Source organism: Pristis pectinata, chromosome 37 (genome assembly GCF_009764475.1).
Source record: "Pristis pectinata isolate sPriPec2 chromosome 37, sPriPec2.1.pri, whole genome shotgun sequence".
In the NCBI taxonomy this organism is placed as follows: domain Eukaryota; kingdom Metazoa; phylum Chordata; class Chondrichthyes; order Rhinopristiformes; family Pristidae; genus Pristis; species Pristis pectinata.
The window spans coordinates 8,939,662-8,957,080 of NC_067440.1; the positions used below are offsets into that span (position 1 = coordinate 8,939,662).

Genomic DNA, 17,419 nt, shown 5'->3' on the forward strand with positions numbered 1-17,419 from the left:
ATTAACTCAACTTTTTCTCTCTCTCCATAATGCTACCTGGCCAGCTGAGAATTTCCAGTACAGCAATACCCAATAATCCGGTATCCAACAGTTCAGAAATCCTGATGGTTCGGTATCTGGCTCACACTCATGTTTGCCACACTCCCTTCCACTCACTGGGGCCCTGGTTCCCATGTTTTCTCCCACTCACTGGGGCCCTAGTTCTCGTGGTCCCTTCCACTCACTGGGGCCCTGGTTCTCGTGGTCCCTTCCACTTTCCGAGGCTCTAGTTCCCATGTTTTCTCCCACTCACTGGGGCCCTGGTTCTCGTGGTCCCTTCCACTTTCCGGGGCCCTAGTTCCCATGTTTTCTCTCACTCACTGGGGCCCTGGTTCCCACGCTCCCTTCTGACTCAGCAGAGCTCCTCTCCTCCTCTCACTTGGGCCCCTGTTCCTGCACTCCTTTCCACTCACTGTGGCCTTGCTTCACTCACTGTCTTCAAACTGACCAGGGACCCATTTCCCGTGCTCCCCTTTAAACTCACCTGGCTGGCTGGCAAATTTATCATAACATCTTAAAAACAAAATGAATTAAAAATGTGCTGGTGTATTAATATAACATCCAACAGACTTGAAAATCTGCCAGTCTGGTACCACCAAAGTCCCAAAAGTTTTCACAGGTTTGTTTTTATTTCAGGCTTCTGGCATCTGTGGGATTTTGCTTTTCCATCGTTATTCCGCACAGTATGTTTTAATGTTCCTGAGGGTGCTGAACACTTTGGGAAGGGCGAGGAGCAGATAGAGGTGGGAATTGTGTTAGAGGAAGGAGGTAGCAAGAGGCGCGCGGGCGAGGGGTTTGGGAGATGTGACGAGGGCATGGGAAGGGACGATTTGTGTTCAGGAGATGTGGGGAAGGATGGAAGGGTTGAGGTGGGGGGCTTGGGCTCGGATTGTATAGAGGGGTGGGGTGGGGTGGGCAGAAGACGGTAAGGGTGCGTGACTATGAGAGTATGCACCAAAGGGGACATACAGCCAATGGCTTTTACGTAGCACTTGCTGCTTTATAGAACATAGAAAACAGACAGCACAATTCAGGCCCTTTGGCCCACAAAACTGTGCTGAACATGTCCCTACCTTAGAAATTACAAGGTTTACCCATAGCCCTCTATTTTTCTGAGCTCCATGTACCTATCCAAATGTCTCTTAAAAGACCCTATCGTATCCGCCTCCACCACCGTTGCCGGCAGCCCATTCCACACACTCACCACTCTCTGAGTAAAAAACTTACCCCTGACATCTCCACTGTACCTACTCCCCAGCACCTTAAACCTGTGTCCTCTTGTGGCAACCATTTCAGCCCTGGGAAAAAGCCTCTGACTATCCACACGATCAATGCCTCTCATCATCTTATACACCTCTATCAGGTCCCCCCTCATCTTCCGTCGCTCCAAGGAGAAAAGGCCCGAGTTCACTCAACCTGTTTTCATAAGGCATGCTCCCCAATCCAGGCAACATCCTTGTAAATCTCCTCTGCACCCTTTCTATGGCTTCCACATCCTTCCTGTAGTGAGGAGACCAGAACTGAGCACAGTACTCCAAGTGGGGTCTGACCAGGGTCCTATATAGCTGCAACATTATCTCTCGGCTCCTAAATTCAATTCCACAACTGATGAAGGACAATACACCGTATGCCTTCTTAACCACAGAGTCAACCTGTGCAGCTGCTTTGAGCGTCCTATGGACTCGGACCCCAAGATCCCTCTGATCCTCCGCACTGCCAAGAGTCCTACCATTAATACTATATTCTGCCATCATGTTTGACGGGATACAACGGGAAGTGTTCAGGCTGGAGAACTGCAGAGCGGCCACTCACCAAATCTGCTATGACTTTCTGAAGGAACTTGCCACATTTCTCCACTTCGTTCTTTGGACCACGCAGCTGAACGATGTCACTCTTCTGTGCTGGGTCCGGGAAGTTGATAATCACCTGGGTTGAGAAATAGATGATTTTTATTTGTTGCAGAACAGCTGGACAGAAATCTCAGCTTGAATAACAACAAAGGAACAGGGAGAGGCACAAAGCTGCTTGAGCCTGCTGTATGGGGACAGAGTGGTAGCATTCAGACCTTTGAGCCTATTACAGAGGGAAGCCTTCAACCCCACCCCTGGTGACAAAGGTTCCTGGACCCAAAACATCAGCTGTTTGAAGAGATTTGGAATGTCACCAAAGACTCTTGCAAATTTCTACAGATGTACGGCGGAGAGCATTCTGACTGCTTGCATGACTGCCTGGTATGGAGGCTCCAACGCACAGGATCTCAAGAGGCTGCAGAGGGTTGTAGACTCAGCCAGCTCCATCACGGGCACAACCCTCCCCGCCATCGAGAACATCTTCAAGAGGCGGCACCTCAAGAAGGCAACATCCATCACTAAGAACCCTCACCACCTGGGACATGCCCTTTTCCTGTTACTACCATCGGGGAGGAGGTACAGGAGCCCAAAGACCCACACTCAATGATTTAGGAACAGCTTCTTCCCCTCCGCCATCAGATTTCTGAACAGTCCATGAACACTACCTCTTTATTCCTTTTTTTATGCACTATTTATTTATTTTGAAATTTATAGTAATTTTATGTCTTTGTACTGTACTGCTGCCGCAAAACAACAAATTTCACATCATACAAGTCAGTGATAATAAACCTAATTCTGATTCTGTCCCTACAGATGCTGCCCGACCTGCTGAGCGTTTCCAGCGTTCTCTATTTTTATTTCAGATTTCCAGCAGGAGTAGTTTATTTTGGATTTTCATTCATCCCCGCCAGCCTGTTATTCTCATCTCATAGGTCATTCAGCCCATTGAGTCTATGCCAGCTCACATCAACCCATTTCCCACTCAGTTTTCTGTAAGCTATTCCCTCTCACATGCCCGTCAACTACACACCATCCTCCCCACCACTCCCAACTCTCTGCTCCTCCTGCCACCCATCTATGCTATACACTAGGGACAATTTACAGCTGCCAATTAACCCACCCGCACGTCGTTGGGAACCGGAGCACCCAGGGGAAGCCCACACGGTCACAGGGAGAACGTGCAAACTCCACACACACACACACACACACACACACACACACACACACACACAGAGCTGGAGGTCAGGATCGAACTTGGGTCTCTGGAGCCACGCAACAGCAGCACTAACTGCTGCACCACTATGCCACCCTCTGTCGGTCCAGGAAGAGCCGCGACACTCAAGCCTGTCCCGTCATCCAAAGAATTGATAGTTGATCTGTACTTTGTCTACCCATCTTGGTTCTGGAACCCTTAATACCCTTGGGGAGCTGCAGACTTCCACCACGTCCTGGGTGAAGAAGTGCTTCCTGACATCACTCCCAATGGCTTGGCTCTGAGCTAATGGCCTCCTTGTTCTGCACTGCCTCCAGCAGCATGAGCCCAGTTCACCTGGGTCAGAGATCAGATGGTGGTTGTATTCACCAGATTTGACCTGGATCACTGGCCCAGAAAGGCAGGCACCCACTCCTCCTGCAAGGATCAACCGGAATACTACCTCAATGCACTCTGTACTAACTCAATGTAAATGCACTGTGTAATGAATTGACCTGTACGATCGGTATGCAAGACAGGTTTTTCACTGTACCTCGGTACAAGTGACAATAATAAACCAATACCAAAATAATTTAGTGCAATGATGGCACTCTTTAGTGCGATCACTGGGAACAGACAAAACAATTGGCAAAGGAATTAAAGGGTGAAGAGAAGACATTTTAGCGTGGAAAACAACCTGGAGTTTTCATCAATGGCTCACTGGATGGCACTCCAACCTCTGACTCAAAGTTCTAAATTCAGCTCCCATTCCAGACACTCGAGGACAAAAATCTCAGCTGACAGTCCCAGTGCAGTACAGAGGGTGTGCTGCACTGTCAGAAGTGCCATCCCTTGGTTAAAGTAAGGCCATACCTGTTTGCTCAGGTAGGCAAAGATCCTATGGCACTACCCAAGCAGCACAATGGGCTTTTTGGTCAATTCTTATGAGCGTCACTAAAAAGTAGATAACTTTGTCAGTATCACATTGCTGGGGCAGCACATAAATTGGCTGCGTGGTTTCTTACCTTACAATATTGGCACGGTAGGCTGGTCCAGAAAGTTAGATCACATGGAATCCAGGGTGAGCTAGCTAACTAGATACAAAATTGGCTCGGGGACAGGAGACAGAGGGTGTTACTGGAGGGTTGTTTTTCAGATCGGAGGCCTGTGATCAGGGATCGGTGTTGGGTCTCCTTTTTGTTTTCTGCATATATTAACGATTTGGATGATCGTGTAGGTGGCATGAAAACTAAGTTTGTGGATGGCACCGAAATTGGTGGTGTGGTGGACAGTGAAGAAGGCTGTGCAAGGTTGCAACAGGACATTGATCAACTGGGAAAATGAGCAAAGCAACAGCAGATGGAATTTAACTCTGACAAGTGCGAATGATGCACTTTGGGAAGTAAAACCAGGGCAGAACGTACACAGTGAATGACAGGGCCCTGGGTATTGTTGTAGAACAGAAAGACTTTGGGGTACAAGTACACAAGTAGACAAGGTGGTGAAGAAGGTGTATGGCATGTTTGCTTTCACTGGACGGGGAAGTTAGTACAAGAGCTGGGACGTCATGCTACACCTGTCCAAGACATTGGTGAGACCACGCCTGGAATACTGTGTGCAGCTCTGGTCACCATACTTTAGGAAGGATGCGATTAAGCTTGTTGTTGCCAGGATGCTGCCTGGATTGGAGAGCATGTCTTATGAGGATAGGTTGAGTGAGCTCAGGCTTTTCTCTTTGGAGAGAAGGAGGACAAGAGGTAACTTGATAGAGGTGTACAAGATGATAAGAGGCTTAGATCAAGTGGACAGTCAGAGACTTTTTCTCAGGGCGACAACGGCTAACATGAGGGGACATAATTTTAAGGTGATTGGAGGAAGGTATAAGGGAGACATCAGGGGTAAGTTTTTTATACACAGAGAGTGGTGGGTGCGTGGAATGCACTGCCGGCAGAGGTTGTGGGGGCAGATACATTAGGGACATTTAAGAGGCTCTTAGATAGACACATGAATGATAGAGAAATTGGGGGCTATGTGGGAGGGAAGGGTTCGATAGATCTTAGAGCAGGATAAAATGTTGGCACAACATTGTGGGCCGAAAGGCCTGTACTGTGCTGTAGTGTTCTAAGTTCTATAACCTAGAGAGGGTGCAGGAAAGATTCAAAAGGATGTTGCTGTGACTGGCAGGCTTGAGTTAGAAGGAGAGACCGGATAGGCTGGGACTGTTTTCCTTGGAACAAAGGAGGCTGAGGGTTTATAAAATCATGAGGGGAATAGATAAGGGGGATGGTCACCGTCTTTTTCCCAGGGTAGGGGAGCCTAAAGCTAGAGGGCACAGGTTTAAGGTGAGAGGGGCAGATTTAAAGGGGACCCGAGGGGCAACTTTTTCCACACAGAGGGCGGTGCATATATGGGACAAGTTGCCAGGGGAAGTGGTAGAGGTGAGTACAATTACAACACTTAAAAGACATTTGGACAGGTTCGTGGATAGGAAAGGTTTAGAGGGATATGGGCCAAACGCAGGCAAATGGGACTAGTTCAGGAAGACCCCTTGGTCAGAATGGACAAGTTGAGCCGAAGGGCCTATTTCCATGCTGTATCATTCTATAACTCTATGAGTGGCTATAATTCAGAAAGTACTTCATTGCCTGTAAGGTGCTGTGGGAGTATCTGAAAGGGATGTAAAAAAACACTGCAGGAACACAAGCTTTTTTGCCTATGCTGGAGGCAGAAGCAGATTCAATTATAATTTTGTAAAGGGAATTGGATAAATATTTGAAAGGGAAATGTTTGCATTGATGTGGGGATGGAGGAAAGGGAACGTGGGATTAACAAGATCGATCTTCCAAACAGCTGGCAAAGAGACAATGGTAAGGCCTCCATGGATTAGGTGCAGAAGAAATGACCTTACCTCAGGAAACTTGTCACGGACCTCTTTGATCTTCTCCCCCTTCTGGCCAATGATGGATCGATGCAAGCGTTGCTCAATGATCAGGTCCTTGGTCCGCTCGTTTTCCTTGCAACGAGAAAGCAGTTCAAAAGCAGAGAAGTAAACAAGATGGACATTCCCCTTAGCATCTCCCTCTCTCTGTTGACCCTTTGAGAACCCCGAATCACTGTTAAACTTTATCTGAGTAGTTGTCCCATTTATTCATTCCTCTGATAAAATCTATCAGAGATTACTGCCCAAACAGCCAAATCACCCCCATTTCCTACAAACTCAAACTGCTTATTATTGCGTGATGTAGCCATATTAAGAACAGGAGGAGTCTATCCAGCTCTTTGAGAGTATTCCTCTGTTCAAATGTATCATGCCTGATATGATCCACAATTCACTTTTCCTTCCTATACTACCTACCCCCAGCATCTTTATGTAAAAGAAATATCCACATTAGAAGCTTCAACTGACCCTTCTGCAACCCATTGTTTCATTAGACTATACATGGTAATAATAAATACAACAATGAGAGTAAAACAGCAGAATGGTGCAAAGATAGTAGTGCAATCTGAAGTAGTGCAAAACAAAAGCTAAGTGATAATAACGGAATAACCAAGAGAGGTAAGGAGTCCGAGAACGTGGCAGTACCACCAGGAAGGGGATGTGAAAGAGGTGATTGGTTCAAGAGTCTGATAGCAGTGGGGAAGAAGCTGTTCTTCAGTCTGGTCGTCAGGGCTTCCAAGCTCCTGTATCTTCCCCCATGAGGTAGAAGAGAGAAAGGGGAACAGCCAGGGTGAAAGACATCCTTGATACTACTAGCCTTCCTGAAGCAAAGTACCATGAAGATGGACTGGAATGGAAGGAAGTGACGAGCCTGTGATGGACTGGGCAGTGTTTACCTCTCTTTGCAGGTTCAGGTGGTCAAGAGCAGAGCAGCTGCCATCCAAGGCTGAGATGCAACCCGTCGGAATACTTTCTGTAGCGCATCTGTAGAAGTTCAAGAGAATCCTCGTGGACATGTCGAATCGTCTCAGACGCCAAAGAAAGTACATGCACTGATGGGCTTTCTTGATCAGTGTGAAGGGACCAAGTAAGACTACTGGTGATATGGATGCTAAGGAATTTGTAGCTGTCACCATCTCTACAGCAGCTCTGTTGATGAGGACAGGGTTGTGTTTACACCCCCGCACCGCTTCCTCAGGTCAACAACCAACTCTTGTCCTGCTGACATTAAGGGCTAGGTGCACATGAGGTGCTTCCTGCCATCACCTTTGAATTTTAGGGGAAGATCATACAACACAGGTCTCTGGTTTAGCAGGACATGTAGAGGCATGGCCTGGTTTTATGACTTTTGGAACAGCTGTCCTCTTAGATAAGATTTACAAGGATGCTGCCTGGAATGAGGAGCATGCCTTATGAAAGCAGGTTGAGGGAACTCGGCCGTTTCTCCTTGGAGCGACGGAAGATGAGGGGGGACCTGATAGAGGTGTATAAGATGATGAGAGGCATTGATCGGGTAGATTGTCAGAGGCTTTTCCCCAGGGCTGAAATGGTTGCCACAAGAGGACACAGGTTTAAGGTGCTGGGGAGTAGGTACAGAGGAGATGTCAGGGGTAAGTTTTTTACTCAGAGAGTGGTGAGTGTGTGGAATGGGCTGCCGGCAATGGTGGTGGAGGCGGATACGATAGGGTCTTTTAAGAGACTTTTGGATAGGTACATGGAGCTGAGAAAAATAGAGGGCTGCGGGTAAGCCTGGTAATTTCTAAGGTAGGGACATGTTTGGCACAGCTTTGTGGGCCAAAGGGCCTGGATTGTGCTGTAGGTTTTCTATGTTTCTATGTTTCTATAAAAGGCTTTATGAAAATTTAGCTGACAGTCAGAGGTAGGTGTCCAATGGAAGAAAGATCGATTAAAGAAGCTTTGCTACAAAGTGGGAGAAGAAGGGGAATTGTAGAGGAATGGAAGGATTTTATGGAAAATTCAAATAGCAGCACCGAAGAAAATGAGCAAGAACAAGTATAGGAAAAAGGAATATGATCAAAGGCTTCTATCCAAGGAACAATGGGGTAACATGACTCCCAAATGCTCTATTAACATTAACTGAAGTGTATTTATTCTGGTTGTCATCATTAAACGACTGAACAGTCAACATTGGCAGCTAAGGGGAGACCACAGAACAAACAGGAGAATGAGTAACCATGCTGTAAAAGCATACAGCAAAATAACGAGCATTAAGGATGATTTTGCTGCTTTCAAACTCTCTCACTGCTGTAATTTATCGATTTTAATTGCAGAATTTAATACATTAATAATTTGTATGAACATAGTGTTTCTAAAACAGTAAAATTCCCAGGGATCTTCACAAGAGAGTTACCAACTAAAATATGACGTTGAGAAGTTATTAGGGGAGATAAGTTTTAAACAGCATTTTAAAGGAGTTTTCAGAAGGGAATCACACACCAGTTGTGGAAGGATTAAAATCAATAAGTCAGAATTGGGGAAGCAAAGATATTTTGCAGGATTGTAGAGCTAGAGGAGATGACATCAATATATAATGGCCTGGGATTTAAAAACAAGGATGAGAATTTTAAAATCAGATCATGGCTTAACCAGCAGCCAACGCAGGTCAACAAGCACAAGGGTGATCAGGTGATGGGATGTGGCAAGAGTTAGGCCACAGGCACCAACAGTTTATAAACGAGGGTACAGCAATGGAGGTTGACCAAGACAGCATTGGAGCAGCCAAGTTTGGAATTAACAAGGGTGCAGATGAGACAATGAGCAGCAGATGATCAGAGTCAGATGATGTCATGTAGATGGACATAGGCAGTGTTCATGGTGACACAGGCACGGTCCGAAGCTCATTCTGGGGTCAAACATGACACCAGGTTTGCGAACAGTCTGGTTCGGGAATGGGGTCTGTGGCAGGGGAAACACAAGACCACGGCTTTGGTTGTCCCAACATTTAGCTGGAGGAAGTTTCTGCTTGCTTGAACGTTGCATTGTAGGACACAGGAAGAGAGCAGTTACATGGAGTTAGAGTAGGCAGTGTCTACCTTACAAATATAAAAACTTTAAATTGTATTTGATTATTTAATGGTTTACACTTTTAGAATTTTACGTAACGTAACTGATTCCTGGTAGAAACCAATAAAAGCACCAACAGAAAAGCAGCCATACGATGTGCTCTTCCTTACCAACTGAGCTGAACTCAGTTCCGATGTACAGACGCATTTTTTTCTCATTCTGTTGGGATCAGGTGGAATACACACGAGCTATCGCTGTCATTCCTTAGAGTTCCCATCCGACTACACATCAGGCGCGAACGAGAGAGCATTTCACTGAAATGCGACGCCCTCCCATGCGTACTTGCGATAAGAAAGCTTGGAAAAGCAGAGCCTACTGTTGGGTCTAAGGCTACATGCCACATGTGAGCAGAATGAGAGGACAGACCAATGAATTTTGGAGTCTCCTGTAAGTGTTATTCCCTTTCTTCAGCCAATTTTGAATTGAACTTTGAATTTTTATAGCCCCGAGAAGGACTTGAATCCACTGAGAATTGATGAGGACTTCTTGAGTGCAGGTATGGCCCAGATCCACTGGATCCTCTGCTCTTTGTAAGGTCCCCATCACCAAGGATCTACAGGCTCTGTAGCTGCACCCAAATGGGTAACTGAAAAGAACAACGAGGTTGATGGGGACATTTCGGCTGTGGTTACGTAGGTGGATGGCATACATGTCCAGCAAGTAGAGCCCGGCAACACTCATCCACAGGCAGCTGAAGAAGAGGGTTGGGGTAATGTTACAGCCACAAATGCCCAGGGCTTTGGTCTTTGAAAGGGTGGGTACTTGGTGTGTGGGGTGGGAGTGTCAGTGAATTTTGTCTGAGGGTATTGTTGATGAGCATGCTGATGAATGGGTGGGAGAGGGCATTTGGATGAGTGAGGGGTTGTCTACAAATGTGACGTCCAACTTCTTGAGAGCTGGTGGAGCTGAACTCATCCAGGCAAGTGAAGAATATCACATCACAATCCTGACTCGCGCCCTGTAGATCATGCAAAGCTTTAAGGTGTTAGCAGGTGAGTCACTTGTTGCAGGATCCCCAGCCTCTGACATGCTCTTGTAGCCATGGCATTTGCGTGACTGGTCCAGTTGAGTTTCTGGTTAATGGTGACCCCAAATTGATGGGGAGGGACTCAGGAGATGGTCAGAACTTCTCCTGTTGGAGATGGTCATTGTCTGACACTTTTGAGGTCTGGACGTTAATTAGGAATTGGGAGAAAAGGTACTTTCCAAGGGAAGAAGTGAGACCAGAAGAAAGGGGGATGTGTACGATACAAAGAAGTTCCCCGAAATGGCCCCATCTATGGCAAGACATCACGTGAGGTCAAGGGAATGGACATAAAGATGGGTTGGACAATTTATATCTTGGAAGATATTCAGAAGGGCAGTGAACTCTGACGAGACAGAAAATTGAACTGAGGTCAAAGTCACCTAGAATGGAGGCTGAGGTAGCAAAGTGGTGAAGGACAGCTCAGTGAGAACATTTTTATGGTGCATGTGTGGAGGGTAGAGAACGTGAGTTGTGTATGAGAGGCAAGAGTGGTAGAACAGTGTGACGTACACAAAAGCAGAGAAAATACCAGAGGAGCAAGGGGGACAGACGTTAGCTGGTGACAAAAGGATCACCACAACAGTCTGGCAACACAAGAGAAGGAAGGTGTAGCCAGGTGAGGAAGGAACCATTTACAGGGAAGACATTGTCACCTCCAAGTCCAGGTTTCTGACAGGGCCATGGTAGCAACTGCCAATCACTCACTGAAAGCTCATGGATGGTGAGAGCCTTATTTGCAAGTGAACAGATACAGCAGAGAGAGGTGGTGATAAATGACATTATCAGTGGAGTCCAGCGGTTGACCAGAGATAGTCTTATAGGTGATTAAGACAATGGGAGGGGGGGGTCACATTTTATACTGTGATCAAGGGAACATGGGTCAGGAAGCTTATATCTTGGGATAATAACGGGACAAGGAGGGGTTTGCTACCCGGAGGGAGACAAGAGCCAGGTTTCTGTCTCATTCCGGGCACAAGGAAGTTGTTTGCTCACCAAAGAGGGAGTCAAGCCTGGGAAGCAGGAAAACTGAGTTCCTATGAGCTGGGTTAAGGATCGGAGAAGACAGAGTGCCTGAGAGAAGTTAGGAGGTACAGAGAGTAAAGCAGTTACAAAGAAGGAAGAAATAAAAGGGAAATTAGAAGTGGTAGGTTTGGGGCTAATAACAGTCAGGCTGAAGGAAACCAAAAACCACAATTACCATCCTGACCACCATCTCAAGCAGTTCCTTCTTGGCCAGCTGGACGCCCTGAGGCTCTCCTTCAATCCGAACCAGATGGCTCTTCTCATTATCTGGTGGGATGCGCACAGACACTTTGTACTGCTCCTTGATACGGTTTACTGAGAGGACGAGAGAGGTTGGTGGTGTGGGGTTGGGGTGGAGGGATGAGAAAGACAAAACCGAAAGCTTTTAACGAAGTGAGTTGTTACAGCAGTTTTTGTTTTTTGTAAATCAGCACAGACAGGGAGAACTCAAAAGAAGCTCGAGGGAGTGGATTCCTGTCTCGGGAAGGTCTGATAATTTGAGTGAAAAATAATTTAAGATATCTTTATTAGTCACATGTACATCGAAACACACAGTGAAATGCATCTTTTGCATAGAGTGCTCTGGGGGCAGCCCGCAAGTGTCGCCACGCTTACAGCGCCAACGTAGCATGCCCACAACTTCCTAACCCGTAGGTCTCTGGAATGTGGGAGGAAACCGGAGCACCCGGAAGAAACCCACGCAGACACGAGGAGAATGTACAAACTCCTTACAGACAGCAGCCGGAATTGAGCCCGGGTCACTGGCGCTGCAACAGCGTTACGCTGACCGCTACACTATCGTGCCTGACTGAAAAGGTCATGGTAAAACAGTACAAATAAATGGACCAGTCTCTCATTCTATGGCCAATGCATGGATTAGAAAATTGTAAAGCAACCGAGAATATCAAATTAGGATAGAAAAGCAATCCTCAAACAGAATGGGCTGCTGAACCATATAAATGATATAGAAAATGAAACAGATCGTTTCCAAGACTCTTGCCATGTCTTTATCAATGGAAAGTGGGTTTATTCTCTTGAAGGTTTAATTTTCTTAAAGGATTATGAGTTGGAAGCTGGGGCCTGTAAACCAATTAATCTGGCAGCAATTATTGGTAAGGTAAAGATCAAGTGATCACAGGATGGCCCTCTTCATCATCAGGATAGCAAAGGACCTATTGGAGACATTCAGTGCCACTTCTGGCAAAGGAGGTGTGTCTTACCAATTTGCTGGAACCTTTGTTGCCACACAGTGGCACAACAGGTAGAGCTGCTGCCTCACAGCATTGGAGACCTGGGTTCAATCCTAACCTCCGGCGCTGTATGTGTGTGGAGTGCACACGTTCTCCCCGCGGCTGAGTGGGTTTCCCCCCAGTTTCCTCCCACATCCCAAAGGCAGGCAGGGTCAGTGGGCCACTGTAAATTTCCCCTCGTGTGTGGGTAAGGGGTAGAAACTGGGAGGAAGTTAATGAGAAAGTGGGATTAATGTGGAATTAAGTGGGTGACCGATGGTCAGTGCGGACTTGGTGGGCTGAAGGGCCCGTTTCCGTGCTGTCTGTCTCTATGACCTTCTGATGTTTATTAGATTAGGGGACGGGCATTTTCAGTAAGGAACCTCACAACAGGTTGCTCTGAAAGGCAGAACTTCGTGGGGCCAGTTGGAATTTGCTGCAATGGATGAAGTACTGGTGGCACTTCCATGAGCAAAGAAGTTGTTGCTGGTGGCCTATGGATCACTCACCTGGGACCACGTGTAAGGCCAGTTTACCTCAAATATACAAGACCTCTGACAGTCGACCGATGGGCGAGGCAGAGAGAACAGCCAGCTGGCGAGTGGGGAAACAGTAGGGCACCAACTCACGATCACCACAGGAGCAGAAGTTTTTTTTGTACTTTGGGGACAGTCATTTAAATGAAGGAAATGCCTGGCCAGATGCAGGATCTTTTGAAAGGGAAGTGGATAACTATTGGGGAACTATAAAGAGTGTGCAGGGAGGGCAGGACAACATGATTAGGGGGAGTGTGGCTCTTCTGAGGAGCTGGCAACAATGGGCTGAGAGGCGTTGAGGGTGAAGGAGAGGAATAACAAAGACTGCCCCCACCTTCCCCCCCACTTCGATCAGTGCCAAGGACACGTGAAGTGACTTACTGTTTGTTCCGTTCTTTCCAATTAGGTGACGGTGGAACTTCTGGTCGACTGTGATTTCTGTGTAGTCCATGCGACTCAGCTGGAAGGCAGAAGCAATGTAACAGAGTAAGACGCTGGCTGCAAGCCACGTTAACCCACCTCTCTACTCAGCTCAGCCTTGGGGAAGGGACAAGGGTTGGTGACTCACGTCGCCAACTGAAAAGGAGTTTTGAGTGAAGAGGTGAATACTTTGAGCTTGGATTTTGCGAGACCGAATGAATGCCTTGTGTCATAGAAGGAAGCAATTCAGCCCATTGAGTCCAGACCAAGCTATCTCCCTGTAGCCCTCTTCTCGGGAGTCTATCCAATTCCAATGAGGGAGGGCTGATTGAGGGAAGAAAGTGACAGGCCTCAAACAGCCTGGAGGAGGTGGGTTAGAAGAACCGACGGTGTGACAATGGAGACACAAGAGACCGCTGGAATCTGGAGCAACAAACAATCTGCTGGAGGGATTCAGAAGGTCTGTGTGGGGCAGGAAGGAACTGTCGCCGATTCAGGTCCAAACACTGCATCAGGACCGGCAGAACATGTCTCATCCTTAACGCCAAGACGATGGTGGGCAGAGTCAGAAGCACCTTGAACGGCGCACTGCTCGGAGTTGAGGTGCTGGAGAACTGGCCTCTGTGCTTCTGGACCAGAAACAGAAAGATATGTCGGTGATCACAACTCAAGTGGGCATCAGACACTAACAGGTAGGTAAGGGCTCCTGACTCTGGATAACACATTACGTCAAGTCAGGGTCCCACAGAAAGGGGGGTGAAAATGACAAATAAACAGCCCAAATAAACAAGATCAGAAAGTGGTTCTTTCTACTCATATTTTTTTAATCAGCGTCTTCTCACTGGAAGGGGCAGCTGTCAAGGGTCAATTGGAAGGGGTCTTGCTGTTGGTCCACCCTGGTCACAATGCAAGCAGCTGCCAACATACAATAAGGCAGGCACCCTGGGGCAGACACAGTCAGGCAACTTGTACCCCTTCACCTCCCCACTCCCAACCTCCACCTCCCTCAATCCTCTGCCATCTGCACTGTGACGGGGGTGGGGGGCTACTCTAGGAGACATCAGAATGTGCTCAATGCAATTCACAAGTCCTACGGAGGAAGGGTGCGATGTGGGGGGTGGTAGGGGGATGGTAGAGGGGTGGTGGAAAACGGCCCTGTTTTTGGGGTGGGGGGGCGGGGGGGGAGGGTTGTGAGTGATGAACAAAGTACTTACCAGATCATCGATGATTTCTTGGATCTGGTTTTGAGCAATCTCCACCTCCTCTGTTGGACCCTCCAGTGTGATTTTCTCATCCCCGTCAGTGAACTCGATGTGAACCTACACCAGACAAGCCACATATATCGCAGGGACATTAGTTATTATTTCCATAGTTCCTTATGACATCAAAAGAGGGCATTTTGACCCATCGAGTTTATGCCAACTCACTGAGCAATCCCATTTCCCCACTAACATTCCCTGTAACCTATTCCACCACGCAACCCCCCCCACCCGTATTCCCAACAATTCCCCGCAGATTCTGCCACTCACTCACACCCACGCAGTCACAGGAAGAACATGCAAACTCCACACAGACAGCACCGGAGGTTAGGATTGAACCAGAGTCGCTGGAGCTGTGAGGCAGCGGCTCTACCCTGTTGTGCCACTGTTAGTTCTGTAGCAACTGAAAGAAAAGATGACTTTTTACTGTCCCTTGATGAAATTCTATAAGGTTGATTCTGGACCTGGATGCAATGAACAATTCAAGCACAGCAGAAAGAGGAGTATCAGTTTGGCTCCCATACAGAGCAGGCTCCTCTTACAGAGCACACTTGTGATAAAGTGAACCAACTTCCAGCTCTACAGTAGTGCTTTTCTCCGGCCCTGCTTCTGTCCGTTTGACACAGAAACCCTCATTTATTATCTTCAGACTCAGTTATTTCAGTTCTCCATCATTCCCTCAGTACCAATAACCAAGCTTCAAAATCTGGTACCTCCCTCTGCAACTGGATCCTCGACTTCCTTATAGGGAGACCACAGACAGTTGCATCACAGCCTGGTATGGAGCCTCCAATGCACAGGATCGCATGAGGCTGCAGAAGGTTGTAGACTCAGCCAGCTCCATCACAGGCACAACATTCCCCACCATCGAGGACATCTTCAAGAGGCGGTGCCTCAAGAAGCCGGCGTCTTTCACTAAGGACCCTCGCCATCCGGGGCATGCCCTCTTCTCGTTACTATCATCAGGGAGGAGGTACAGGAGCCTGAAGACCCAAACTCAACGATTCAGGAACAGCCCCTTCCCCTCCACCATCAGGTTTCATGAACACTATCTCGTTATTCCTTTTTGTTTGCACTATTTATTTGCTTTTGTAATTTTTAGATTTTTATGTCTTTGCACTGTGCTGCTGCCACAAAACGACAAATTTCACGTCATACGTCAGTGATAATAAATCTGATTCTGATTGGCCTTCCCATCTCCCACTGACGTCCAGAATGCTGTTGTGCTCACTCACATCAAGGCTGGTTGATCCACACCACTCTACATTGGCTCCCAGACCAGCAGTGTTTCAAAATTAAAAATATTCATCATCGTGGGTGTTAAATAATGATATTTGATCTTGAGGGAATCAAGGGAAATGGGATTAGTGCAGGAAAGTGGTGCGGAGGTAAAAGAACAGCTGTGATCTTATTACCTGTTAGAACCACTACAAGGGCTGAATGGCCTACTCCCACTTCTATGTTGTTCAAGTCTGCCCATGGCCGTCCCACGTCCCTCTCTCCCACTACCTTCCAGATCTCTGTGCCCCTTAAATTCTGACTGCTTGCCTGTTTTTAATCATAGCACACAGAACAGTACAGGCCCTTCGGCCCACAACGTTGTGCCGATATTTTATCCTGCTCTAAGATCTATCTAACCCTTCCCTCCCACATAGCCCTCCATTTCTCTATCATTCACGTGGCTATCTAAGAGTCTCTTAAATGTCTCTATCTAAGAGTCTCTTAAATCACTCCACCAATGGTGACTAAATCCTAAAGCTTTTCTTCCTGAAACCTCCGTTAACCTGCTCCTCAAAGCCTGCCTCTTAATCTGGACTTCTATCACTCAAGAGACTCAGGGCCAAATTTTACCCAACAGAGGAACCTTGGACAACTTACAGTGAGAGAAGGCAATGCTGCTGACATGGAACATAGAACATAAAACAGTATAGAATGGGACAGGCCATTCAGCCCACAATGTTGTGCTGATCTTGATACCAATTTATACTAAGTGTCCTCTTCCTGTGTATCATCCACATCCCTCCATTCCCTTCATATTCACGTCTATCTAAAAACCTGTTAAACTCCACAAAACTGCCTGCTTCCACTACTACCCCTGGTAACGCATTCCAGGCACCTACCACTCTCTGCATAATAAAACACGCCCCTCACATCGCTTTTAAAATTCCCTCCTCTAACTTTAAAAGCACATCCTCTGGAGTTTGAGCTGGGGAAAAGATTCTGGCTGTCTACCCTATCTATGCCTCTCATAAATTTTAAAAACCTTTATCAGGTCTCTCCTCAGCCTCTGACGCTCCAGGGAGAACAACCCAAGTTTGCCCAACCTTTCCTTAGAGCTCATACCCTCTAACCTGACATGGCAGGTCACAAGACACAAGAAAATAGGGAGCAGGAGTAGGCCACTTGGCCCCTCAAGCCCACCCCACTATTCAATACGATCATGGCCAATCGACACTGGCCTCTTCCGCGCTGGTTCCCCAGATCCTTTAGTTCCCTGATCTTACCAAGGATTTATCTACCTCCACCTTAAACAGCAGATCCAGCCTCCACAACCCTCTGGTGTAGAGAATCCCGGGGATCCACCACCCTCGGTGAAAAGAAATTTTGACACACCTCCATTTTAAATGACCAGCCCCTTTCCTTGTAACTACATCTCCTTGTTCAAGACTCCCACTAGTGCAAAGATCCTTGCCCAAGGGTGGCGTGGTGCTCACCTTGGGCAGCTGCTGGGTAATCCGCCCAATGTTTTGTCCTTTCTTGCCAATGATGAAGCGATGAAGCCAGGCCGGTGCGGTTACTTCAGCCACCATCACACTCTTTGC

General features: G+C 47.3%; 1 protein-coding gene across 2 annotated transcripts in view; it reads right to left on the reverse strand.

Moving 5' to 3' along the window:
* The window catches only part of hdlbpb (high density lipoprotein binding protein b), a 121,628-nt gene that overhangs the window by 45,989 nt on the left and 58,220 nt on the right, over nucleotides 1–17,419 (reverse strand). For both annotated transcript variants that reach the window (XM_052044460.1, XM_052044461.1), the window contains 6 exons: nucleotides 17,312–17,419; nucleotides 14,553–14,657; nucleotides 13,300–13,378; nucleotides 11,329–11,468; nucleotides 5,990–6,094; nucleotides 1,852–1,965 (listed from right to left, as the gene is read on the reverse strand). In XM_052044460.1, the coding sequence (XP_051900420.1) occupies nucleotides 1,852–1,965; nucleotides 5,990–6,094; nucleotides 11,329–11,468; nucleotides 13,300–13,378; nucleotides 14,553–14,657; nucleotides 17,312–17,419 (651 nt within the window). The remainder of the gene's footprint in view (nucleotides 1–1,851; nucleotides 1,966–5,989; nucleotides 6,095–11,328; nucleotides 11,469–13,299; nucleotides 13,379–14,552; nucleotides 14,658–17,311) is intronic.